At 35.7% G+C, this 27,214-nt stretch overlaps 3 protein-coding genes and 2 long non-coding RNA genes across 5 annotated transcripts; 1 reads left to right on the forward strand and 4 right to left on the reverse strand.

Annotated features, from left to right (window-relative positions):
* Window positions 1-118: 118 nt before the first annotated feature.
* On the reverse strand, window positions 119-4,804 carry LOC131931496 (uncharacterized). The gene is made up of 6 exons (XR_009384303.1): window positions 4,750-4,804; window positions 3,969-4,030; window positions 2,716-2,824; window positions 1,971-2,054; window positions 1,466-1,575; window positions 119-959 (listed from the first exon to the last, which is right to left on the reverse strand). It is a non-coding gene; the product is annotated as an uncharacterized LOC131931496 (long non-coding RNA).
* A 4,408-nt stretch (window positions 4,805-9,212) lies between these two features.
* On the reverse strand, window positions 9,213-11,133 carry LOC131931492 (uncharacterized). The gene is made up of 3 exons (XR_009384302.1): window positions 11,034-11,133; window positions 10,563-10,744; window positions 9,213-9,276 (listed from the first exon to the last, which is right to left on the reverse strand). It is a non-coding gene; the product is annotated as an uncharacterized LOC131931492 (long non-coding RNA).
* A 970-nt stretch (window positions 11,134-12,103) lies between these two features.
* Window positions 12,104-17,031, reverse strand: LOC131931494 (Golgi to ER traffic protein 4 homolog). Its single transcript, XM_059288307.1, has 9 exons — window positions 16,876-17,031; window positions 15,858-15,936; window positions 15,573-15,654; window positions 15,276-15,431; window positions 14,967-15,105; window positions 14,691-14,831; window positions 14,468-14,543; window positions 14,095-14,164; window positions 12,104-13,659 (listed from the first exon to the last, which is right to left on the reverse strand). Exons 1-9 carry the CDS (start codon window positions 16,983-16,985, stop codon window positions 13,460-13,462), a joined length of 1,053 nt encoding a protein of 350 aa, XP_059144290.1. The 5' UTR covers window positions 16,986-17,031; the 3' UTR covers window positions 12,104-13,459.
* A 107-nt stretch (window positions 17,032-17,138) lies between these two features.
* LOC131931495 (diphthine methyltransferase-like) lies at window positions 17,139-22,718 on the forward strand. The gene is made up of 9 exons (XM_059288309.1): window positions 17,139-17,189; window positions 18,098-18,289; window positions 18,996-19,232; window positions 19,494-19,591; window positions 20,189-20,343; window positions 20,561-20,630; window positions 21,744-21,809; window positions 22,165-22,334; window positions 22,525-22,718. Exons 2-9 carry the CDS (start codon window positions 18,146-18,148, stop codon window positions 22,716-22,718), a joined length of 1,134 nt encoding a protein of 377 aa, XP_059144292.1. The 5' UTR covers window positions 17,139-17,189; window positions 18,098-18,145.
* Window positions 22,719-23,294: 576 nt separating this feature from the next.
* LOC131931497 (THAP domain-containing protein 3-like) lies at window positions 23,295-26,931 on the reverse strand. Its single transcript, XM_059288310.1, has 4 exons — window positions 26,635-26,931; window positions 25,824-25,893; window positions 24,926-24,974; window positions 23,295-24,606 (listed from the first exon to the last, which is right to left on the reverse strand). Exons 1-4 carry the CDS (start codon window positions 26,852-26,854, stop codon window positions 24,247-24,249), a joined length of 699 nt encoding a protein of 232 aa, XP_059144293.1. The 5' UTR covers window positions 26,855-26,931; the 3' UTR covers window positions 23,295-24,246.
* Between the last annotated feature and the right edge of the window lie 283 nt (window positions 26,932-27,214).

Consider the following 27,214-nt stretch of genomic DNA (forward strand, 5'->3'; position numbering starts at 1 on the left):
GTTCTCATTGTTTCATGTGACTGATTATTCTTTGCTCTAACGGATAACAAGTAAAACTTAGAAAAAAATCAGAAATAAAAGTTACTCAGAAAATTATGACAAAAATAAAAGAAATTGATGGGATTTAGTTATTTATTGAATTAAAAACATTCTACTGTTAAATTTGTTTTTCATATTACGATTTACAAAATCGCATGGTTAATGTGAAGACTCAAGTGAATAAAATCTGTCGGCGCCAATAACTAGGAAATAAAATGAACATTTTTTTTATGTGAAGATTCCTTATTTAGGAAACATTGTTGATGTGAAGATTCCTTAATTAGGAAACATTGATGTGAAGACTCCTTAATTAGGAAACATTGTTGACGAGAGGATTCATTAATTAGGAAACATTGTTGATGAGAAGACTCCTTAATTAGGAAAGATTGAAGTGAAGACTCCTTAATTAGAAAACATTGTTGATGAGAAGACTCCTTAATTAGGAAACATTGATGTGAAGACTCCTTAATTAGGAAACATTGTTGATGAGAAGACTCCTTAATTAGGAAACATTGATGAGAAGACTCCTTAGTTAGGAAACATTGTTGACGAGAAGACTCCTTAATTAGAAAACATTGTTGATGAGAAGACTCCTTAATTAGAAAACATTGTTGATGAGAAGACTCCTTAATTAGGAAACATTGATGTGAAGACTCCTTAATTAGGAAACATTGTTGATGAGAAGACTCCTTAATTAGGAAACATTGATGAGAAGACTCCTTAGTTAGGAAACATTGTTGACGAGAAGACTCCTTAATTAGAAAACATTGTTGATGAGAAGACTCCTTAATTAGGAAACATTGTTGATGAGAGGACTCCTTAATCAGGAAACATTGTTGATGTGAAGACCCCTTAGTCACGTTACTTTTGTTGTTTGGCGCCGAACTCGCCGATGACGTACATGTATTCAACCCAGTGACCTGCGAAAAAACAATTTCATCACATTTTGGTACTTAGAATGGCTTCTTGCTATTAGTGTACGGTGTCATTATGCGGTGATGGTGTATTTCGGTATTTAGAGTGACTTCTCCTTATTAGTCCACGGTGTAATTAACGGGTTTTTTTAAATTTTATTTCGGTGTTTAGAATGACAGCTTTATTTGTATTCCTTGGAGACGCGATCAAACATTCTGATGTTGACTGAAGCAATTACTGTCTAAACCGAAGTCCCGAAATTATTATTTTGGAAACGGCATGTTATAATCGAAATTTTAACACGTTAAGACGGAGTTTATTGTTTTCTTGAAGTATAAGACAAAACATAATTACACTATCACTCATTTCGTGAACACATGAATAAGGCCTATCTGAAATTTCAGCTGTTCGGGTAAGATAGGACAAGTTTATCCCTGGATGTTATTAACATGTGTTAACATTGGTAACAAAAAAATTGTTTAACAAAAAAAAATGTTAACAAAAAACTTACGGAACCAATCGCGGCCTGGGTAAGGGAACCTCGTCTTGACCTTGACCTTGTCCGTGAGGTTTTCGCCCAGTCTCTCCCGCCATCTGCCCGCAGGGGCGATAACCTCCTCCCTGGCAGCAGACGTGAGCAAAATGGTGGGTTTTTTTAATCAGACAGATATTTAATTAATTACTGAAAGAAGTGTGTCCATCCATCCCCAAAGGGAAGGTGAGATAAAGCAAAAAAAAAAAAAACAACGTTTGTGTAAAAAAAAAACGTGTAGTCACTGGGTCGGGTGTCACCCTGTGCTGTAATCAAGGGTGACACCCCCACCCCCTCCAATAATTTTTGTGTTGTAACATCCATTTACCCCAACTATTTTTTTTACTAATGTTACGTTCAGTAAATAAAAAATGGTACCACTTAAAATATCCCACGATCTTTAGTTAAAAAAAAAGCAACCAAACATTCAACTTCCCATATATGATGAAGAAAAGAAGTATCGTTACATAATGGGTGATCTCACCTTTCTTCTGGATGGCGGTATCGATACGGTCTAATTGGTATCAGAACAGGCAGTGGGTCCTTGACCCTCATCTCACGTACTGACCTTATCCAATAAACAAAGGCATATTGAACCGATAACATTTTAAAAGTATAATCAAATATGTGTAAACAAAAACATATTGAATCGATGTTTTAAAAGTATAATAAAATTTGTGAATACTCAGAATACAGAGCTAATCTGATCAGCAATTGTCGCGCAAGGAAATACGTGCAAGACATTTTGTTTATTTTTGTGATGTTATTCAAACTCTTCATTAAATAACGTTAGTTGGACGCATTTGTATCAACTAAAAAAATTTCATAATTTAATAACACCCCCCATATACAGGGCGCCATTATATCACTACAGCGTTACAGTATCACCACTTACTCAGTGTAACAGTATCACCGGTTAATGTTTTCTGTATCACTAATGGTGCTTTAGTATCACCACTACACAGGTGTAAGTGTCACCACTTAACAATTTAATTTTGTTACCAGTCACTCAATGTAAATGTATCACCATTGGTGTATTTGTACCACACTTAACGGGTAAAAATGTCACCACTAACATGGTGTAGTTAAGTCACCATTTATGTATCTACAACGGTGTCACCACTTAAATAGTGAAGTTACGTCACCATTTGTGGATTAACAACTGTATCACCACTTACATAGTGAAATTATGTCACCATCTGTGAATTTACAACTGTATCACCACTTACATAGTGTAGTTATTGAGATAGGTCACCAATGCCGAGTTGCCGCGGGTGAGACGGCTTTACACTACTGACGTCATTCAACGGTCGCTCTACTCCATTACTGCCTGGGTACCTGTATCAGCATACTACATTAGGACCTGCTTGTAATATATACATAGACATAATACAACGGTCGCTCTACTCCATTACTGCCTGGATACCTGTACCAACATACTACATTAGGACCAGCTTGTAATACATACATACATACATACATAGACATAATACAACGGTCGCTCTACTCCATTACTGCCTGGATATCTGTATCAGCATACTACATTAGGATCAGCTTGTAATACATACATAGACATAATACAACGGTCGCTCTACTCCATTACTGCCTTTATACCTGTATCAGCAATCTACATTAGTACCAGCTTGTAATACATACATAGACATAATACATATGTATGTAACATTCACATAGACAGAACAGATACTCTTTTTTTGCCAGGTGATGATTAGAACAGATGAAGTAGAGTTCACCTGTTTCTGTGATCTCGGCATGTGAAGATCAGCACTAAGCCTATCCGCCGTTACTTCTCCTAACGTTTATCAGATCTGTGTGAGTACTCATCACAAATGACCCGAACTATATACATTTGGATTAGCACTTATGAGCTCTATTTCCTGATCACTCCGTCTCATAGACAGAATACTTACTATCTAAAGCTCATTTGTATGTTATGATTTGAGCAGGCTTACATATGTTTAATCAGTGATAACAGTTTCAACAAATAAAAATCGGGTCCGGTGTTTCTTTTAGACTTTTTTCTTGAGGGGGGGGGGGGGGGGGACTTGAAATGTTGGGGGGGGGGGGGCACTGGTAAAAGAATATTTCCATATAAATTCTATTTCTTTCCGGCTGATGTTGGAAAGAAACACTGATCGGGTCCCATTTTCCACTGAAACAGAAATACTTGTCATAATTATAGTAATGAATTATCAAAGCTGCGTTAGACGCAGAATTACTTTCTAGTATACGGTGCTTATATCCACCTTATCACACACGCATGCATAAAGCCAACACATACAGAGTGCTAGCTCAACCCCCCCCCCCAATCGCACACAGTGCTAACACAATCCCCACACTCAAGCAATGCAGTGCTCACACCTCTCCCCTTCCACGCACACAACCCCCCCCCCCCTATGTACCCCACCCCACAAGACCTATCACGAATGAAGAAACTGTCCACGTCAAGTTTATCACGACTTACTCTCGGTTAGCTGCTGTATAGGCGGAATGTCGTAGGTTCAGTTTTGCAACACATGTATGTGGCTGAAATAAACATATATATATATATATATATATATATATATATATATATATATATATATATATATATATATATATATATATATATATATATATATATATATATATATACACTATTCAACAATATCATAATCATTCCTATGGATCCTGTTCCGAGAAAGTGTAAAGTAACACTTCCGGTTACCAGAAATCGATGAAAAGTTTAAAGTCTACGTACACAAACATTAACATCAGAATTCCTGTTGACTGTAGTCAGTCTTGTGGGGCATCGGGATGTAACCCACACCCAGAGGCGTAGCGAGGGGGGGGCGGGGGGTGCGGACCGCACCGGGTGACACCATTTAGGGGGGGGTGACACCAAGGCAAAAAATAGCAAAAAAAACTTGAGGGGGTGCAAATCGAAAGTTTGAGGGGGGTGCAAATCGAAATTTGGAAGTTTGTCCCCGGGAAGGGTCGTTACGCCTCTGGAAAGGGGGGGGGGGGTGACACCATTAAGTGCCGCACCGGGTGACACCCGACCTCGCTACGCCACTGACCACACCTCTCGATCGAACTTGGTTTAGATCTAGATCTATATTTATTTTCTACAAGCTGGCTTCATGACATTCCAGTTGCGTGTACTTCTGTAATCTAATTTTTTAGTCGAATTATCTAAAATTGATCTAAAAATCTACTCTAACAATATTTTCATTTTAGATTATAATTTTTTAAGACCTGCTTACCATGATGGGGATGGAACTCAAGTCAACTTTTAAACTTTTGATAAGTTTTTTTTTTGTGACTATGTGTACATTTCTTAATGAACGGATGAGAACACACATTTGGTGCGTTGTTAAAAATAAATCTTGAATTCAATTTATTCCATGCAAATTATAAGGCACGAAAAAAGTTAAACAAAAACATGAATGAACAAAAACGAAATTTTAAAAATTCAGGAACAAAATAAGTTGATCAAGTCTCATACGCAACGCGCTCAACCCGAAACTTTTTTCACAGTAACAAAAACTGAACTGTGAAACATCTTGTTACCAAGGAACAAAAAAATGTAAACGTTTAAATCTTTGCTGACAAAAATGTTGGTAGAAATAATACACTACCTTGAACATCAAATAATATCTTTTTAAACATTATATTAGAGGTCATCCACTAATATAGTCACACCTTTTTTTTAAAAAAAGATGTCACCCCCCCCCCCCCCCATTCACCTCGTCACAAATAGCCAAACTTCGTTGAACTCGGTATTAATCAATTTCTATCACAAAAACATCGTTTTTATAGGGCAAAATAACGGCTAAAATTCAGTTTTTAACCTTGCTGTTTAAAATGCAAAAGTCACAAATCGTCAATATTCCGACTTCCCAGCCCCCCCCCCCCCCCTCCCCCTCCCCCTCCCTCACCTAAAATTGGCAAGGGATCCATTTTCAGAATTTTCTTGATTCAATTTTTTTTCTGTAACAACTTTCGCAGATCACTCGATGTTTAAAAATATGTAATTGTCTGCAAACACTGTCTATATTTTTACATTGCAAGCAATACACTAATAAATGTTATTATCAGACGTACGAAGATGTATATTCCCGCCACTGATTCAGCGCTGTGTATGTTTTACTAGGTATTCTACACTTCATAGCTTTAAAAGAAAAGCTGTATGTATAAATGAGAATGATGTGTTGACCAATAAACATTGGACAAGATGTCCAACGTAGCTGAAAGCTGTCTAATGTACCGAATTACATAATGATAAAAAAAGCAACAAACAAAACATCAAACAATGTAACACTTGGTTTTTGTATTTTTTTAATGGCATCTATACAACTGATGTTTTGTTATTGTTCGGTTGTACTCATTTTGTTGATAAATGTTGTTTCAGCAATACGGAAGGTCTTGTGTACAAGTTTTAGGTCAGTCAAATATTGATGTTCACCGGACGGTGTTGGGTTTAAAATAGTTGGCTATTTGACTTCTCCCTGTTATAAATTAAGCGAGATGGTGTTCCGGTGTATTAGTCACGGGAGCCATTACATCAGGAGAGTTATCCGGAGTCAACTAGAAATGTCACCCATTACATAAGTGGAGAAGAAATAAACGATGTTACGATAAAAAAATCCCAGGAAAAAATATAAACAACTTTGGTCGCTTGAATTTTGTTCGCTTTTTCTGAAAATAAAAAGAAACAGGTCTTACAAGAAAAAGTGTTTACACTAAACACAACGGGTCTGACTATAAAATAGACATATTATAGTCGATTCACTAGTTTTATGATGAGGAAGCTTAAACGTATAGATCTATCAGGAGGGAGGTTCTGCAAGTAAATTTACAAGGCATTTGTTTGTGGCTGAATTTAAGTGAATGCCGGCTAAAAATCACTGTAATATCTGGATGTTAGGTTTTGAGCGTGGCGTCACAAGGCAGGGGGGGGGGGGGGGGGGTAACGCACGAGTGACACCATTAAGGGGGGACACAACAACGGGAAATCGTAAAATTAATTGTCAAAAGCAAAAGGTTTATTCCGTAACACCAAACAAAAAATTTATTAAAATTGTTGTAGGGATGGTGGAATGGGTGGGCAGACACACTCAGTTTACAGCACCGGTGACACCCCACCTAGCGACGCCACTGCGTGACATTATGTAAAGTTGGTTACCTTGGAACTTTACACTAACTGCATATTAAAATTAAATACCAGGTGTTTAAGAAACAAATTTCAACACACAAAATTTGATAATGTAACTTATTCATTACTTTACATTTCGGCGCCTGGAACTACTTACCTAACTACCCAACATAACTACCTAACCTAATTATATTACCTAACTAGCTAACTACCTACCTAGTTAAAAGAAATGCAGGCGGGGTCTAACATTTCACTCTGAAGAAATCACACGGAGGGAAGTAGAGCCCCAGGTTGGGGTAGGGGATGACATAAGGGGGGCGTGGCCTTTCCTCCAGGTCTGCAGTAGGTGGTGGGGCAGGTGTCATTCACCCAGTTGTAGGGTCGAGGCTTGTCACAGCAGGCAGATCTGGGGGGGGGGGGGGGGAAGACACACAAACACACGTGTTTATACATTTTACTGAAAGAAATGGTCTGGTAAAGCATTGGACTGATAAACAGATTTTTGAAATCGATTCCCAGACTCGTGTCGAAATCCTTTTCAACTAAACTCTAAAGGGTGGAGTGCTGGCCACATTATCGCTTCACATGCCGAGGTCATAGAAACAGGTAATCTCTACTTCATTTGCCCCATGGACTATCAGGTTCTAAAAGTAACAAATATCGCAGTTGTTCAGACAAACAGACGGACCTGTCAAAGAAGTTCCACGGGGTTGCAGAGGTCAACGTGTGTCCAGTACTCAGCCGGGGGGACGGGAAACACAGGTCTGTAGGCTGGGGGGAGGTGAGGCTGGCAGCAGAACAGCTGGGGGGAAGTAGAAGTACGTTTGTCAGTTACATGAGGCGAGGGGGGGTGAGGTGAGGCTGGCAGCAGAACAGCTGGGGGAGTAGAAGTACGTTTGTCAGTTACATGAGGCGGGGGGGGAGGTGAGGCTGGCAGCAGAACAGCTGGGGGAGTAGAAGTGTGTTTGTCAGTTACATGAGGCGGGGGGGGAGGTGAGGCTGGCAGCAGAACAGCTGGGGGGTAGAAGTGTGTTTGTTAGTTACATGAGCCTGGGGGGGGGGGGGGGGGAAGGTGAGGCTGGCAAGCAGAACAGCTGGGGGGTAGAAGTGTTTGTTAGTTACATGAGGCGGGGGGGGAGGTGAGGCTGACAGCAGAACAGCTGGGGGAGTAGAAGTATGTTTGTCACTGTCAGTTACATGAGGGGGGGGGGGGGGTGAGGTGAGGCTGGCAGCAGAACAGCTGGGGGGTAGAAGTGTTTGTTAGTTACATGAGGCGGGGGGGGGGAGGTGAGGCTGGCAGCAGAACAGCTGGGGGGTAGAAGTGTTTGTTAGTTACATGAGGCGGGGGGGGGGAGGTGAGGCTGGCAGCAGAACAGCTGGGGGGTAGAAGTGTGTTTGTTAGTTACATGAGCCTGGGGGGGGGGGGGGGGAAGGTGAGGCTGGCAGCAGAACAGCTGGGGGGTAGAAGTGTTTGTTAGTTACATGAGGCGGGGGGGAAGGTGGAGGCTGGCAGCAGAACAGCTGGGGGGTAGACAGCTGGGGGGTAGAAGTGTTTGTTAGTTACATGAGGCGGGGGGGGAGGTGAGGCTGGCAGCAGAACAGCTGGGGGGAGTAGAAGTGTGTTTGTTAGTTACATGAGGGGGGGGGGGGTGAGGTGAGGCTGACAGCAGAACAGCTGGGGGGTAGAAGTGTGTTTGTTAGTTACATGAGCCTGGGGGGGGGGGGGGAAGGTGAGGCTGACAGCAGAACAGCTGGGGGGTAGAAGTGTTTGTTAGTTACATGAGGCGGGGGGGGAGGTGAGGCTGACAGCAGAACAGCTGGGGGAGTAGAAGTATGTTTGTCACTGTCAGTTACATGAGGGGGGGGGGGGTGAGGTGAGGCTGACAGCAGAACAGCTGGGGAAGTAGAAGTACGTTTGTCAGTTACATGAAGCTAAGGGGGGAGGGGGGTAGAAGTTACATGATAGAGGTTTTACAAGTTACATACTAGTAACGAGAGGCTTGTCAATAACATGCTTAGGTGTGTCAGTAAAAAATTTTGTGTTGCCAATAATAAAGGCGTTGCCTAGGTTTCTCACGCGTGGTTTCATCAAATAAACCCAACAAGTGGCTTACTACAAGACTTCTTCGCAGATTCCCATTATTTTCAGATGGCCTAGCTGTTTGACGAATTTATCATTATTATTTTTCGCAGTACATAGCCTATTCTTTAGTGTCTTAGAATTTAAACTTGAAGTCACTGCCCTTAAATAATTTCAAGAACAAACGAAAAGGAATCTTTATATCTAAACACTTATCATTATTTCTACACGTGACGAGATTAAGGTTATAGAACTATAACCGCGCGGCAAGATTCAGTGCGCTTTGGGTAAATGTCGACTTAAATTAAACTTCTTGCGAACTGTGCTAAATAAACAACATTTTATTGGGTTTGTGTTGTTGGTTTTTTTTTCTCAAAATGTAGGCTTCTCAGTGTGTATCAAAATATAACATTTTATTGTGTTGTTTCTTCAAACATTATTTGTAGACTCCTATGAAAAAAAGAAGAAAAAACATGTAAGATTACAACGTACCCCTTTCTTCTTCTCTCAAAAGCTCTGTTAAATCTCTGTAGCTCTCCTGGTAGCTGAAGTGGTCTGTATATATATATATATATATATATATATATATATATATATATATATATATATATATATATATAGTATATATATATATATAAACTTGAACGTCATTTATTATCAAACTGTATTATAGCAGTCAGTGGCGGAACTAGAAAAAAAGGGCCACCCCGCAAAAAAAAATTTGTAGGCCCCCCCTATATATATATATATATATATATATATATATATATATATATATATATATATATATATATATATATACAAAATACGAACATAGGATACTCATTGCAGGCCTGTTCGGGTTTTAATTAAAAAAAAAAGTTTTTTTAATTAAAACAAATTACAACAACATGCCATGTGTGTAAGTGCATTAGTGTGTTCTGTGAAAATCTGTTTTATTTTATCTCTGATATAAGACCTCTAACCTCTAGTCGGTCAAAAGAATATAAACCATGAAAGCTTTGTATAAGTAATGGTGTCTCGTGTTATGTTTATTTATATATTTTTTTGTATTTATATTATTAATATTAATTACATTTCCTTTTTATACAGTGTCATTCTTTAAGTACTTTATAAAAAAAATAATAATTCAGAGAAATAATTGCTTTTAATTTGTTTAGTACAAATCTATCACAAGGAGCTTATGAGCACCCCTATTTGACTATTTAAAAAAGGGAAATAAGTAATGGAAGTGGCGTGAACGTTTGCTTATCTTTGATAAGTTTGATTGTAGGAGAAAGACGACGGCTTTCAGAGTGGTTTAAAAACAAAGGGAAAGAGAATATACAAGAGCGTGGGGTGGTGTCTATAGAATAAAGATAATCCAACCGCAGCTACGGTAATCTTTTTTACAAAACAACCATCAAGTCAAAAATGCACGAAAATTAATTTTTTTACACAATAAAAAAAAATGATTATGGTCGGCTGTGGGCCCCTAAATGGCGTGCCCCCCCCCCCCCCCCGCATTGCGGGATCTGGCGGCACTGTAGTTCCGCCCCTGATAGCAGTCCTTTTGCATATGTTTACATAAATCGTAAAAAAAGTGATCAATACACCTAAGATTTTACCCAGTTATTATTTGAAAAAAAAATTGCCGTTTTTTTTAAAAATGCAATGGGGGAGGGTTAGTGTGGCGTCACACTAATAGGGAGAGGGGATTCTGGTGTTTTGTAACAGTGAGTGAAAATGAATAGGGTGAGGTCTAAATTGTAAAGGTGTGACGACCTATGACAGGTAAGTTGACACATTTCTAGAAAGTTCAATTCGAACAACTAAAACATGTGAATATAGCGTGTACCCACTCTTTAAATCTGTTGGGCTCGCAGGACCCATCTCCTCGTCGTACTGAGGGTACGAGTACGTCGGGGTCCTGGGTTCGACGCCCGTGTAGTGACACAGGTTGTCATTGTTGCTGATGCCAGTTAGGTGACATTTGTTGACATTTCTCTCAAACTCCACGGTACCTTTACTGGGGCAGATAACTCTGGGTACAGAGATTTAAAAAAATCAACGAAATAAAGTCGATGTAATATACATTGTAACAGTGATTCTGCTAATTAAAAAATACCAGTTAAAACAGCTACAAAACAGTCATTATATTATTTGTGCCATTTATAAGTTCATGTCGATCTGTCTAGATCGATATTTAGCTGTAGCCCCATGAGTATGAGCCATGAGGGACTTGCGGTGGAGATTCGCTGTTTTAAAAATATGGACTTAAAGGCGAAAAAATCATCATTAGTAAAGCTCTTCACTCTACATAACTTTCTCACCTCATGTTGAAAAGATGTTACTGGTACTACTTGTACTGTGCTATTGCTGTGGTGTAAAAAAAAAAACCTTGTCAGTCCATACCCAACACACTTTGACGCGATGTTCAGAAGAGGTGCAGATGGGTGCAAAAAACATCTGACAGCAAATTGGAGGTGGTTCAAAGACTTATCACAGACCAGAACTTCATTTTTAGAGCGAATAGGGAAATCGGTGGGGTAGCCCAGAAATGATTGTAATGTATTTGCCAATGTACAAAACGTCATAGAATTAGACCCCCCCCCCATTGCAATATTTAAGAACATCTTTTCTAAAATAATAATATTAGACCAATATAATATAATAGTTCCCTACATCACACATGGTTCAATGTTTATAACCATTTACAAAATGCTTTAGAAAATTCAGATTCCATTGTAAACAGCCAGAGGTAAGTCACCCCCCCCCCCCCCATACAGCAGCAAACCCTCCCTGAAGAAAGACATAACTTTAGACATGAGTAGTTCTACTCTAAATGTGGCTCGGCTAAAGCCTATTCTAAAATCAGTTATTTTGTAGGACATTTCCTCAGTAGCGTAGCGAGGGGGGGGGGGGGGGGCGGACATATGTCCCCGGGCGCCGAGCTTAGGGGGCGCCAAAATGGGTTGGAAAAATAAATTGAAAGGCTGAGGGGGGTGCAAATTGAAAGTTTGAGGGGGGGGGGGGTGCAAATCAAAATCTCGAGGGGGGGGGGGGGGGGGGGGGTAAATCGAAAAGTTTGTCCCCGGGCGCCGGGAAGGGTCGCTACGCCTCTGCATTTCCTTCCTGTCTGTTAAAAGGCATGTGTTACCCTACTTATTATTCATGTGTGGTCCAATTTCCTCCTTAAACACTTAAAATTGACAAATTAAACATGAAGTTAACTACTCTTCTCCCTTTTTAAAATAAATTTTATCATTAAACCCCCCCCCCCCCCACATAAATGAGATAATTTCAAACAGAAACTTCATCTTAACAGATCTAGTTAATTTTAAATAATCTGGACACATTTCTTTTTAATTTTTTTTTAAATAAAAAAAAAATTAATACAGAATAGTTTTTCTCTCTCCTTTAATTGTATTATGAAAATGTGTATGTTTTTATGACAAGAATTGAGAAAAAACATATAACATGACATTGCCACTTTGGCAAGTAAGAACCAATTTAAATATTTTAATATTGGATGCTAACAATTTATTGAAAACATTTATAATTGACTGGTTTTAAGTGAAGAAGAAATATATCACCCCAAAACTCAAATTAGCAGTTTGCACATTTGAAACAGATAAACATTTTTATAAAACAGCCAATGCTGTAGAAAAAGTCCAAGACACAGAAAAATTTATCTGGCTAAGAGAAGAATGCTAATATCAAGTAGAAGAAAAGCTTAAGTGCCCAGAATAAGCATTCAAATATACTTCATTTCAGCATTCATGTAATTATCTGCCTTACACATCTTGTATTATAATAATATATCTTCCATACACAACATCTTTTATTATAACAATAAATTCTACAATCTAAACCGCACATAACATTACATACAGATCTCGTGATATGCAATTTTTTTAAACGCACCTCACATATCTACATTCTATATCATCCACTATACTCAAACATTTACTCTACACTTGAAAGCATACACTATCTTGTACAATTCTCCAATATTTGTTGTATTAAATAAATATATTTTATAATATAAGCTCTATGTATAAACTCTTATCTTGTACGTATTAATGTTCAAACACAACTAAGAAACACCTAATATTCTCACAAGCTCCAATGAAATAAATACACCACCAAATAAAATCAAGACTTATTGCAAAGAAAAAACCCAAATCCTTACAGCAAAGTGTTAACACCTTGTTTCACATTCCCCAAAGCTTTTCAAGTAAAGATCCATCATTCAGCTCCATCTTTTCTATTTGACTTCAATAGTTTCACTACAATTAAATCTGCGAACTTTTTCAACTCTGTCGTATCACCAGAATAACTTTGCTGCTCAACTGACTGAAATCAGTATTTTTTAAAAATTGAAACGTAACAGAAATTAGTTTCTAGGTTATGTATATATAACTGTCAACTTTAAAATCGAGCTCATATATATTAGCCCATTCTAGTTCCTTTCTCATAATATAACTTAATGAACATATGCTGTCTGAAATCATCCAAATGAAGAAAGGTTATATTAACAAAACAACTTTCAGCATTCAAAATGTGGGAAGACTGTCATCACTCAGAAAAAAAAAACAATCTAAAAAGAACAGTGCTTGATAGCAAAATGTACAATTTTTAAAGTTCACATTGAAAATCTCAAAGTGAAAAAACATATGAACATCAGTTCCTCGAAGTTAATATTTTTTCAGAGTAGGAATAATAAATAAATTTGATATAAAATGCATCCAGAATTTCAGTCCAAGTCTAACGCTTTTTCAATTTTTGATGTGGTTGGTGACTCTGCTGACAAATTACTGCTGTTGCTGTTAAATAAAGCACTGAAGTTATCATGGTTTCTGCTACTACGATTATTGCTTGGTGTACCACTTGGAGTTTCAATAACTTGCTCATCATCGCCCATTGAGCCCCCTAGAACATTCTGAAGGAGATTCCCTAGGTAAATAAGAACAGAAGATTATTAAAAAGAACTTTCATTTAAACAGCTACTTAAAACTACTACTGAGATATTAATTCAGATATCATGCTATCTTTTGACTTTATGTATTGTTTGTAAATAATGTCAAACAATTATAGAAAATGCCCCTCCTCCTTTACCAAATTACTTAGAATTTTGATTTCTTAATTAAGGAGGGGGGTGGACTTGATAAAGTGATCCTAAGCTCCATAATAAAAATAACAATCATTGCAATTCTAACAAAAAAAATATTTTAATCTCCCTCCCTCCCCCAAGAAATACACAAATGATACTGAAAATGTCACAAAAAAAATAAAAAATAATAATCATACTCAAAAGCAATAATCCAACCTCCAATATGTAACCTAAAAAATAACCTACATTAACCCTATACTGTAAGTATGGTTACATACCAAATAAGCCTTGGGGTGTTTTCTGTGGTGGAGGGACACCAAAAAATGTTTGTCCTATTTGATCCAAATACTGAAATAATGTTTCAAACAGTGTAATGCTAAAAATGTTTGAGGTAAAACAACATTTTTAAAAATCAATTTATCAATCAAGAACTTGAAAAATGCAAATATCTTCTCTACAACTTAAACTCTCAACCACTGCAAGTACAACACAATAAAATACTAAATAGATTTTCCAAGTAAAAAATAATCACAAATGAGATTATCCATCAATAAATTAACAAATACTTTTTATATTTGTATAAATTAACAAATGAAAATGTTTATTATTCAATTATTTTTTTCCAAATTTTTGTGTATTGCTATCACTCACCTCTTTGTAGTTTGGGTCCCTGTTTATGGAGACTTGGTATTTCTCACAAAGCACTGTAAACACTGCCAGTTTCCCTCTACAAACAAATAATACCACATAAAAATAATTTTTTTATTCTAGAAGAATTCATAATTGCTTTTTTGTTTTAGTATAAAACTGAGGTAAATTTTTAAAGAATGTTTTTTTTAAAATCTGGAAACGTATTGTTTGTATCACTACCTACCCATCCAATGCAATGAGAAGCATCCATATGAAATTAAGCAGGGGCAAACTATAAGGAGGTGTCTGGCTAATCTCTGGATGTTTCTGTGTGTAGACCTCAAAGCATACACTGGCAGTTGCTTTATTTTGAAGGCACAGATACCTACAAGTAAAATTTTAGCTCATTTGTAAATCACGGTTAATTTCTTTCTTTAAAATATACCAAATTCATCTAATAAAGCACCTCATTTCATTTAATGAAAAAAAAATGACAGATAAAAAAGCAAACACTACATACTGTAAAACTGCTTGGGTTATAAACATGTCAACTTCTGACGGATATCCTTGAGTCCGGTGAAACTCTAACAACATCTGGGCACAGGCTTCTCCATCAGTAGAATGTATGTAATGATATCTAGCTTGGGCATAGTTTCTTTCTGCACAAAAGACAATCAATTTCAAAACTTACTTTTTGCCTTTTTTTTGTTCTATACAAACTTTCCTAGTATTTTTGAAGAAATATTGATTCTACTGAACTATTCAAACTGTAAATAAAGTTGAAGAAAGTTGAACAATGCTATCTAACGTAATCTATCCAATAACTTACCTTGCCAGAATATAATACCAAATCTTCTATGTAGATCAGGATGGCCTCTCTTGTGTTCCTTGTGTACTTTACTTGACCAGTTGATAGCCTTTGTCAAATATGGATACCTCTCTGGACAATCTGGGTCCATGACTTCAAACAATTTTGTAACATTGCCTGAAAGAATATTTTGTTATTTATAGTATACTTAAAAGATAATATTAGCTAATTTTAATTGACTTGAACAGTTCAATAAAACAAGACGGTCTGATCAAATACATACGTTATGTAGCTTACAGTGAAATGTAGCCTACTTACTAATGGTTTCTTCTGTTACTGGTGACTTGGCTTTGTTCAACGATTCTAAGAGGAGAAGGCTTAAATCTGCCCCACTGCTGTGCTATAAATTATAAAAGAAAATGCTGTAAAGAAAGCACCATAATGACATAGAAAAATACTTCCATTCAATTATGGAAAAGCTACTTAATTTTTTGGTGTTTTTTTCTAACTCAAGAGGAGAAAACAATTGGATTTTGAGCTTTATCTACTAAAATACTATCTTACGCTCTCTTAAATTTAATAAATAATTCCTGATGATGTTACCTGGTTGTGTTGTAACAAAATTAAGGCACCTCTATACAATAAATCAGCAGCTTCTGCATACTTTTGTTGACTATTGTATCTGAAATTGAAAAAAAAAAAACAGTAGGACGTGAAAAAATAATAATCACACTAATATTTAGGCTGCACAAAACAGAGATTTTGTTGAGCAGTTTAAAAATATGATTTTTTTAAAATATTAAAATGTGTTTAAAAATATTGAATAGAAATTAGAAATCTAGACGTAAAAAAAAACAGCAACAAAAAATCAGCTCATAGACCTATAGTAAATATTTTATATTTACAAGGATACAGCACTCAATGAGAAAAAAAAAAGTAAAAATAAAGGCCTACAGAAATATTCCAAAAGGTAAAACCCCATTTACAATAGGACAGAGACACTGACCTAAAGTTCTATTAAAAAACTGTACCAAAGGTTAGTCATAAGAAGAGGATTTTTTTTTTTTCAATCGTCACTCAATGTTACAGCCCACAGTGCCATTGACTAGTGACTAGATTGAGATTCTTGGTCTAGATTCTTAATCTTAATTCTTGAACTAAATGTATCTAGATCTAGTATCTAGATTTATAGATCTAAACTAGAATCTAGAAATCTAGATCTACATCTAGACATCTATCTAGATCTAGATCTAGATTCTAGTTAATTTTATTTGACCCAAGCCAAGGATTGGGGAAAAAGGCATTGTCAAGTCAATCACTCACTGTCAGTCAGTGTCAAGTTGTCAACTTTAACTATTTTCACATGGTAAGTTGCAAGATTAAATATAGAGAAAGGTTTAAAAGTTTAAGACGGTTACTTAAGTGGTTTATGAATGTTAAAATGAAGACTATCAATACTTAATAGTTTCATAAATTGTTTAATAATGATTTTGCATCTGTTTCCATGGAAAACATTTTGCTATCGATAATGGGTTACTAAAAGCTTGTTAATAACAAACGAAGAATATTGACCGACTCAATAAATTAGACTAACAAATTAATCTTGTTTACACATATTCACCTAAACGAGACAGTTCTGAACATCTGATGTGCTTCATAGTAATTTCCAGCGTTGATACAAGCTTCACACTTTGCAAGGACACGTTCAACGCCACGCGAAATAGAAGCCATTTTTCTAGAAGTTACCCTGCCCCGAGGTGTTACTTTTTAACGAAACGAATTTAGACCAAACCTACTTTTTTATATGGGGAATTCCCTATCGGCTAGCAGACTAGCTGTCTTGTCCTAGAGAGTAGTTATATTTTAAGTCAAGCAAGACCATACGTTGACCAGATACTCTAGATCTAGATCTAGATAGGCCTACCCGGAATTGAAGTGAATTATTTTTGAACTGCATGTAGATCTACTAGATCTAGATCTAGATTAGATCTAGATCTAGATTAGGACCTAGATCTAGGCCTTATAGCCTAGAAATCTAAATATTTAATTATTTATATTTTTTAGGCCTATGATTGTCATTATTTATTTAAATTTATGTCTACTAAAATAACTATTGTAGTAGTAGTAAGTATTAAGTAATCTATACTAATGACTATACTAAGGCAAGGGGGTCATCCATAAAATTAAATGACGATTTTTACCCCCCCCCCTCCGTCACACATCGTCACAAAAAGCCAGACCCCCCCCCCCAAAAAAAAATGACGTCACACCTCAGCCTACACCCCCCACCCTCAAAACTGATGTTGAATTTTTTTTTTTAAACATTGATGTTTTTTCCAAAATCTAGTCTGAACTCTCTCAAAATAGAGTATTTTAATCAATTCCTAGTACAATTTATTAAAACAGTTTTCTAAAACGCGAAATCAAGCTTAAAATTAGTTTTCAAAGTGTGACGTTGCACCATCTGAATCCCCCCCCCCTATCATCACACACCGTTGCAAAATTACAACCCCCCCCCCTTTCCCTACTAATGTGACGTCATTTAGTCATTTATGGACGACCCCTAATAGTAATAGTATAATAGTATTAATTAGTAGTAGTGTTACTATAATTAAACTATTAATTAATCTAAAATATCTGGAGATAAATTATCAAAGAAAATAACCCATTTCTTCTTTTTTTTTATATTTTATAGTTTTATCATTGGATGTCTAACAGTAACTATTACTATTACATTCTAGATCTATACTATAAAGTATAGATTCTAACAATAGTATATAAGTATATAATATCATAAGGACTATAAAAAAAAAACTTAACTTTCATCAATTTTCTTTTTTAAGCTACTCGTCTAGGTTTAAAGTGTTTGAGACTTCATTAGAATCTTCAAAATGGATGTTGAAAATACAAGGACAATTACAACTGTAGATACAGTATTAAATGCAGATTCTGTGGAATGGTGTCCTCATTTAGGAATGGAAGATGTCCTTCTGTGTGGTACTTATAAGCTTGAGGAATCTATACCAAACAATAAGGTACATGTACATTTGTGTTAGTATAGCCTACTTATTGCCTGCCATTTAGGCTTTTGAAAGATATTAGTTTACTTCCCTTTGTTCAACATTTTAACACCCTTTTCATCCATAGATAAAATACTGGGATAACAGATAAGCAATGTAAAACACCTGTTAGTTTAGATATGTGAAGTAGATTTGATTTGCTTTTGTGACCGGAGTACCATATGTAAAATGGGGTTGTCCATAAATGATGTCACACTTATAGTGGGGAGAGGGTCTGTCATTTTATTACAATGTGCGATAGAAGGGAGGTAAAAATCGCCAAAAAAGCCTGATGTAATTTATGGATGACTCCAAAGAACTTTGTAGACAGCACCATGCCCAATCACTGACTTGAGTATCCAGCTGAGGGGACTCTGGACATCCTATGGACTAGTGCTCAGGAACCAAACACACAATTCTATGGTTGCCATTTAGTTGCTAATTTTAGGAAAGAGTCCTTGAGTTTAATTGGTTGGCCCACCTGAGCTAACTAGGTAAGTTAAGGGGGCTGTATTGTACTTGCCACATTTTTCCACATGTCTCTAAAATATCACTGCCACTTGTACCCCATTTGCTGTTAATTTCTAAAAGGTACCTTATTAATTTTAAAAATGTAATAATTTGGATTAAAATTTATTCCAAACAACAATTAATTTTAAAAGGTCCTTTGTATCTTTTTCAGACAGAAGAGAGTAGTTCTCAGACAGAAGCAAATGAACAAAATGAAGAAGCTGCTAAACAGATCAGACATGGAGGAGTCATAGTTTACAAACTTTTACCAAATGAAGACCTGGGGCTTATAGACTTACAGGAAAATCAAACTTTAAAAATGTGCGGGGTTTTAGATATTAAATGGCTAGAGCATCAAATTGAAGATGAAGCCATCTTTGGTTTAGTGGATGCAGAAGGGAATTTGCAAGTAAGAGAATGTTAACAATAGGTGAATACTAGCAAAAATGTCATGCAAAAGGATTTAGTGGACTTGAGTTATTTTCCTCAAAAAATATTTTTTAAATGATGTATTTTTTGTATTAAAATAAATTTTGTGAACTTTTTCCACTTCTAACAATGTGGCATGACATTTTTAGTTATGAATTTGTTGTGTTTATCAATATCACTTATTATAATGAAACATTTATTGCATTGAATTGTGAACGCTAAAAAAAAAAAAATTTTTCAGCTGTTAAAATTAAACAAAGAACGCATTGCAGAGTTTGTAACGAAAAGCCAGTTAAGTGAATCATCTCTTGGTCTCTCCCTAGGATGGACATATAAAAAGTATTTTAATGTTAAATATATTTGAATAAAGTCTTATCTATAATAAAGTATTTAAATATATTTGAATAAAGTCTTATCTATACTAAAGTATCTATATATATAATTCTCCTCTTCGAGCCGTTAGAAAACAAGCTGCAAACGCTCTCCCTACCTCCCCACCCCTACATGGTTTTAGTGAGCTGTGTTCACTCTAAATGTTTACAAGCAGAGCCAACGATTTTAAACGTAGGGGAGGGGGGGGGGGGAAGGAAGGGGGGGGGTTATGGTCCTTAACGAGCTACTTATAGTGTTTTAAAGAAATATTTTCAGTGTCAGCGTTGGTACTGTCGAATTCACAAATTATGAATTATTGAAAATTAGAAACAACTAAATAGCGGCGTATGTTATGCCGCGGGCCGGCTCGTTTAAATATATTTGAATAAAGTCTTATCTACAATAAAGTATTTAAATTTTAAATATATTTACATAAAGTCTTATCCCTAATTTGAACAGTACTTGAAGTTTGAAAAACTTAACATCTAACACCATTTTCTGATTATTTTATTTTTAATGTCAGATTTCTAAATATGGCGCTACTTTTTGCTTTTTATTCTTCAGTTCCAGCCCTTGTGTTGCTGCCTCAGACTCATCTGGTAGTGTAACAGTTTTTGATGCTAGTAAAAACCTCAGTGTTGTCTCTCAATGGAAGGCTCATGATTATGAAGCTTGGATTACAGCATTTAATAGATACAATCCAAATATTGTTTATTCAGGTACATAGAGACTTAATGTTAGGGAATACATGATTAAAATATGCAACAATAACCATTCTGAAGAATATCTACTTTATAAACTCCAGAAGATTAGATTTGTTATAATAACTCTGTAGAATACTTTAGTTTTTTAGTTTCTGGTTATTAATGTATCTAATTAGTAAATTCATGGTTTTGTTTTCATCCTTAAATATTGGGTTGGTTGTGTATTTTGTAGGGGGAGACGACTGCAAATTTAAGATGTGGGATCTGAGAGACATTTCACAACCAACATTATGTAGCACACGGTAGGACTAGCATTTGCTCAGTGTCACTTTTTAGCATCACCCATCACTGATTCTAATGTCTGAAAAAAAAGACACAAATATAACATTTTAACCCTTTGAGCCCGCCAGGCCGGTAAACCGGCTTTAACATTAGGCATATATGTCCGAAAAGCCGGTTTACCGGCCTGATGATCTAGCGTCATATTTCTAGCGGCCGGTATACCGTCTAATTAAATATAATTAGCGGAAGACTGAATAAAACTGCGCATGTGTCTTTTGAGTGCGGAATTATGATTTTAAAAATAGATTTTTAGGAAAAATGAAAGTATTTACATTCCGTAGTAATGCCGCCGAAACGAAAAGCTGAGCCACAACCGTCGGCTTCATCACATAAAGTTGGTGCAAACGATAAGCAAAAGGCCGAAATATCAACAAAAGAAGTAGAATGACTGCATCTCAGGCAATACAACTACTTATCGATTCTGATGATGAAGATAATATTCCTGGTCTTTATTGTGATGATAGTGACGTTGAATTTGAGACTGAACACAGTGACATTGAAATTGACAGTGACAATGAAACTGTTCAAGTACGTTCTGATGCACATAGTGCCAATAACAAAGACTTGCCGAAACGAAAAAAAAATGTTTACTGATGCAAAACATGCAAAGTTTTTCTTTGCATCGGGTCCGGCAGTGATAACTGTTTTGAAAGTTATCACACAAAAGTGGACTTCAGGCGATCAACTAGTATGGCCAGGTATCAATAATAACAAAACAATTACTAAACGTAAATTGGTTTCTTCTATGTTTTATCAAAACGATAATTATTTGTTCGTTTTATATACATGGTTCTGTTCAAACATTGTAAACAAAAAAGAATTTTAGAATCTATCTGCAGTGTTGTTTGATCCTGAGTCTGGATACCAAATTTGGCTTGATTATCTCAAACGGTTCAAAAGTTATAGGCAAAGTTAGATGCAGATAAGTGAAAAATGGTTTGGCCATGGGAGCTCAGGAAATGGGAGAAATTAGGCCAGGGAGGCCAGGGCTCAAAGGGTTAAATATTTTTTCGTTCCTACAACAATCATTAATCTATTATTTAAATTTTAATTAACCATCTACAAATATTCAGGCACAAAATGGGTGTATGCAGTGTTCAGGACCATCCTTTTAATGAACACATTACAGCAACTGGAAGGTAAGATTGAGAAAAATTGTTTATGTTGTTATTTTATTCAATGCTAAACTTTTTGCCTGATCTTTACTTACTGTAAAAATATCTTATATTAATTATTATTAAAAATCATCTATGGCTCTAAACATTCTTTTTATTACAAAGTGCTCATTAAATTATTATTATTATAGATTTAGTATTGTTCAATAAATTATTATTATAATCATAGATTGCGTATTGCTGACAAAACATTAGTTTTTATAGAAATGTAAGGTATGACTAAAATAATAATAATTCTATTTAGTAGCACATATTTTACCTCTTTTTTTCACTTCCACCTCAACTCTCACAATGCTAACATTTAATTTTTTAATTTCAGTTATGATGAAGAGCTCATCATTTGGGACCACAGACACATGAAGCAGCCAATCTGTAGCGTGACCCTTAATGGTGGAATTTGGAGGATCAAGTGGGATCCATTTAAAGGGGACAAAATCCTGACAGCAACTATGTACAATGGAGCACACATAGTGGACTGCACTGATTTAGGTAAAGTTCACAAAGGTCAAAATGTTTCACATAGTAATTCTGTTTGTTTGTTTATATTTATTTAGTTCATTGTTTGAAACTTGGATTTATAAGAAGATAAATGAATAATATACTCTAATTGAGTCTAATAAACTATATATTAATTCTTATTTTTATGTGTGTTTAAAAAACCTGAGTTTTGCACCCACAGGAAAGGGGACATTGCCTATTGCAGCTCATTACAATCATCACAATCTTGCTTATGGTGCAGACTGGTATAGGATGAATTGGAATAGAGATTTAAGGGGAGAAAAATCTTCCAAGACCAGCTCTAATTCAATGCTTATTTCTACATGTTCATTTTATGATCAATCATTACACTTATGGGAATGGAAATATCAATAAACTTATATAAAATAACTAATTACATTTTTTTTTAATTGTTAAAACTAAAAATTGAATTTGTTGAGTTAATTTTTTTTTATCTGAGTAGGCCTAAATAAAATTTTCTTTAAAAAATATTTAATAGAGTAATAAGACAGTTTAGTTGTCCACTTGTTCGTGTTTGTAAGCCATATAAAATTATGTTAAGGAGCAATGTTTTCATCCAAAGCAACATGAGAAATCAGAATCGAGTGTTAAGGGCCAAAATAGCCTTTCACTTGCAATGAATAGGTAGCTGTCTTATATCTTCTAGCTTGGAAGCCAGGTGAAGTATCATCAACATGCAATGGTGTATTTGATGGAGGGGACAGATGTGGAGGGGGGGGGGGGGGGGGTAGCTGTTCTAACTCCCAAAGGAACACAAAAACTACACAGGGCATTTGTGCACACATAAGTGTCCATGACAGGTTATATGTCTAAATACTAAAACTAATTGGGTTCCAAATTTGCCATTAGTTACTACCCAGGCATGAAAAATAAACAACATCCATTATCCCAGCACACACAGGTTTCAAGGAGTATATAAAATGTGAGGTATCACTTTTAAATTATTTTTAATTCAAATTGTTTCATAAAAAAGCAACAAGGACAATAATTTATTGAAACAGTGTCAGTTTTTCTCTCCTTATCACAAGAATTAGTTTATCACAACTCACATCCACTTGATCAACAATACCTCTTTGTTAAAGAACCCACTGAAGCCCTTCCCTCTGTTAGGTACACATTTGAACTGAATCAAATAATGGACATCTTTAAAAACAAATTTAACTTGCAGATCAAGTACTCTTTGAATTTATATGACAAAACCTTTCCATGAGTCTCTTGGTTAGGTCTTGATACACTTTTTTTCTAGTTAGATACACTCCATGGAAGTTTAACTACCAACTTTAAAAATCTCTACATTATAAAAATACATGTAGAAAAATTGTTTAACAAAGGCAATTGTACTTAAAATCTATCTGGCACATTAGAACTGTTTTAATATCTTCCAAGGTTAATATATAATCATTGCCAGCATAGGTACCTGAAGTTACTGTATAACGCCAACACATCCTGTAAATAGATCTTATTGATATTCTAATAATTTAAAAAAATAACTGAATTTTTCAACAATATATACCTAGATCACAGAGGAAGTAAGGGGGAGTAAACATGGATGGTCATTTTTCAATAATAAGGCAGATTGTGAGTTAAAGAAAAGATGCACCTGTCTTGCATAGACCGAGTAATAATTGCAAAGGGTGAAACAATGTATGCAAAAGCATAAAATAACTATAAAATTGCAATATTTAACAAGAAGAAATATGGTTTAAATTGAACTGAACTTCAATTTTCACTCAACTGTCATTCATTTTAAAAAATCTAAATGAATGATTAATAAACAAAGAAATCTGCAACGTTTTCTAATGCTGCTATCACAAAATCTAATTGAAGAATAAGGAATCATTGAAATTTGCAACATAAAGAATTTAAAATATCCACTGGAAAATTATGTGCGGGCAATGCGTTCACATTCAGTTAGACAATCTCTGACAAGAATTCTTGCATGGACTATACTTCGTTTCAACCTCTCTGATGAGCCCCTGTTGCCTGCATAAGTTGGTCTAATGTCTCTTCCCATGTCCTCTATAAGGGTCAGGAGAGATGAGTATTTACTTTGGTTTTGTGTCTGCTGCGAAGGTGCTGATGCTGCTTGTGACAAGCTCCTAAAAGGTTGAGTCTGTGTCTGCTGTGCCACTACTGGAACAGTACCCCGAGCATCTGTTTGAGGAGGTCCTGAATTATCTTTGGTCAGCATTGCATGGACAGAGCTCTTCTCATTGTCTGTGATCATTGTGACAGGGAGAAACTAAAAAGACAAAATGTGAATTAACAACCATCATTGGTTTCAGTTATTTGGTTTAGAAATACAGGAAGGGGGAGTTAACTTTAACCAAATAATGTAACAATCTTAATTCATAATGAATGAAAATTATCTTTTTAGTATAGACCTAAATCTTAATCATCGGATATTTTTCATAACAATCTCTTATCTAACACAGGCAGTAAATTTGTTCTAATCTATTATATTATTAAGTTGTAAATTTGTAATTAGGTTAGGAGTTGTATCTGAACATTCTTGGTGGTAAGACACAAAAATATTTATCCCAATGAGTTTTATTACTGACCTGTTTCGCTGGATCAAATGTTTTATCTTTGAGTATAGGCTCATCAAAACTGGAATAAAAATATGCTTAGAATAGAAAAAAGTTGCTTAAAATGTTTTGCTTAAAAACAGAAATATATGAATCCAACCACAATCATATTCATACTATTAAAATTCTCAGCCAATACTGATAAAAACTATACAAGCTAGCTTTTTTTGACAAAGTTATCCATTAGCAAGTTATTTAAAAATGGCAACTTGTTAATTACCCTGTATAAAATGATAGGTGTAATTTTATCTAGTTTTATGTTTTTCAAAATCATTTTTCTACTTTTTTTTCTTATCACTTTTTTACACTTTACAGGCATAATCAGCTAATTAGCCCGGAAGACTGCAACAGTATGAAGTATCAAGCAGTCAGTGTTTCTTCTCGACTTTTTTCTGAGGGGGGCACTTGAAATTTTCAGGGGGGGGGGGGGGGGGCGGTGGTAGACTTTCTTTGGGGGACGGAGGACACTTGTTAAAAGTATATATTTTCTATTTTCTATATAAATTCAATTTCTTGGGGGGGGGGGCGGTAGACTTTTTTTGGGCTTTGACCCCCTGTCCCCCAAAGAGATGACTGGAAGAGACTCTGCAAGCATTTCTCTTGCAAATGTTGCTAGCCAGACCCATGGGTTTCTGCCAGGCTTTTGCTTCCTCCCCTTGTGCATCACATCACCTGATTTGGACATGAGGGGCAGTTTGGTCGAAGAACAACTTACCATCTTGAACCCAGGTAACGAACTCATGACTTCCACTCCAGGTTAGCGAGCTAATGTATTTCTGCTAGACCACAACGCTTCTTGGTCTGGTCACTATGATGTGGCAATACTCATGCTCATTATAAAGGAATAATTAGCTTTCACCCAAAGTCATACCTTTTTCTTTTGCTTGTTTCTGGTAAATTAAATTTTGTAGGCACAGCTCCAGTTTTCAAGAATCTACGATCTGTATCAATGAGATAAGAAAATAAATTAAATGTCAAATTGAACATAGAATCTAGTAAACTGTAATAGTATGAACATACATTTAGTTTTTTTAAGTTGACAAATGTAATTGTAAACTATAGGCCTAAGTACTAAGTAGATCTATTAATTTTTTTTTTAATATGTATTAAATTATTTTTGGATTTTATAATAGAACACTAATAGTTAGTAAAAATAATTATGCCTTCGCCTGTCCTTAGAAAAAAAAATCTAGATCTAGATCTAGACCTAGATCTACATGACATCTAGAATCTCTGACTTGACTTGATCTCAACTCTCAAGTCTGGCCTAGATCTAGATTTCTAGGCCTAGCAACAAGGAGAACTAAGTTTCTAGCTAGAAATCTAGACTAGAATCTAGATTCTAGATAGATCTAGATCTAAAATCTAGTCATAATATTTATTCTAGATTCTAGTCTAGATCAGATCTAGAGATCTAGATTTTTTCTAGAGTCTAGATCTAGATTCTAGTCTAGATTTAAAAATTAAAATAGTATAGACTATATACTATAGATCTAAAACTATTAGATCTAGATCTAGATCTGGATCTAGATTTTTTTCTAGATTAGATCTAGAGTCTAGATTCTAGATATAGATAGAAGATCTAGATCTAGATCTAATCTAGAGGCCAGATGTAAAATGATTTTCAACCAACTGCCAGTGCATGTAGAATCTAGATTTTCTAAATTGGGGGAAAAACTTACGCGTGAAAGGTTGATATGTAAAACAATCTTCTTCAAAGTGCTCGGAGCAAACGACAATGTGTTCATTGATTGCTACATTTTTCCTTTTCATATTTGCAGCCCATTCATTGCAAAGGTTGGGGTTCTTTATGGGAAATTTGTGGAAACTGATATTTCTTTCTTTTGATTCTGGTTTATTATCGCAATTAGTGCAACCAACAGCAGAACATTGCTTCCCCATTGTTAGATCTAGTCGATCTAGAAACTAGATCTAGTATTAGCACTAAGTTCAAGTAGCCACTAAAATCATAACCAAAAAGAGGTCACGAAAATACGCATGTTACGGACATCACGTGACGTATATTTAACCCTACTACAAGCAGAGTTTCTTCCAGGCATCTCTCCGGGAGGGCAAAGCGAAATTTTTTTACCGCCGACCCGAACGAAATGAAATTTATATAATTTCTATAGAAAATATATACTTTTAACAGTGTCCGCCCCCCCCCCCCCCCCCGAAGAAAGTTTACCGCCCCCCCCCCCCGAAGATTTCAAGTGCCCCTCCCCCCGGAGAAAAAAGTCTGGAAGAAACACTGACTACAAG

Source organism: Physella acuta, unplaced genomic scaffold (assembly GCF_028476545.2).
Source record: "Physella acuta isolate Inbredline_101_S28 unplaced genomic scaffold, ASM2847654v3 ptg001980l, whole genome shotgun sequence".
NCBI lineage: Eukaryota > Metazoa > Mollusca > Gastropoda > Physidae > Physella > Physella acuta.

Excerpts from the sequence above, each read along its gene's own strand:
- LOC131931495 (XM_059288309.1), top strand. The coding sequence starts at position 18,146 with ATGGATGTTGAAAATACAAGGACAATTACAACTGTAGATACAGTATTA. Across the intron at positions 18,290-18,995 it reads AATCTATACCAAACAATAAG|ACAGAAGAGAGTAGTTCTCA; the intron begins GTACATGTACAT and ends TATCTTTTTCAG. Across the intron at positions 20,344-20,560 it reads TCCAAATATTGTTTATTCAG|GGGGAGACGACTGCAAATTT; the intron begins GTACATAGAGAC and ends TGTATTTTGTAG.
- LOC131931497 (XM_059288310.1), bottom strand. The coding sequence starts at position 26,854 with ATGGGGAAGCAATGTTCTGCTGTTGGTTGCACTAATTGCGATAATAAA. Across the intron at positions 24,975-25,823 it reads GAAACAAGCAAAAGAAAAAG|TTTTGATGAGCCTATACTCA; the intron begins GTATGACTTTGG and ends TTTTTATTCCAG. Across the intron at positions 24,607-24,925 it reads CATTTGATCCAGCGAAACAG|TTTCTCCCTGTCACAATGAT; the intron begins GTCAGTAATAAA and ends TTGTCTTTTTAG.
- LOC131931494 (XM_059288307.1), bottom strand. The coding sequence starts at position 16,985 with ATGGCTTCTATTTCGCGTGGCGTTGAACGTGTCCTTGCAAAGTGTGAA. Across the intron at positions 15,106-15,275 it reads TGGTATTATATTCTGGCAAG|AAAGAAACTATGCCCAAGCT; the intron begins GTAAGTTATTGG and ends TCTTTTGTGCAG. Across the intron at positions 14,832-14,966 it reads ATAACCCAAGCAGTTTTACA|GTATCTGTGCCTTCAAAATA; the intron begins GTATGTAGTGTT and ends TTTTACTTGTAG.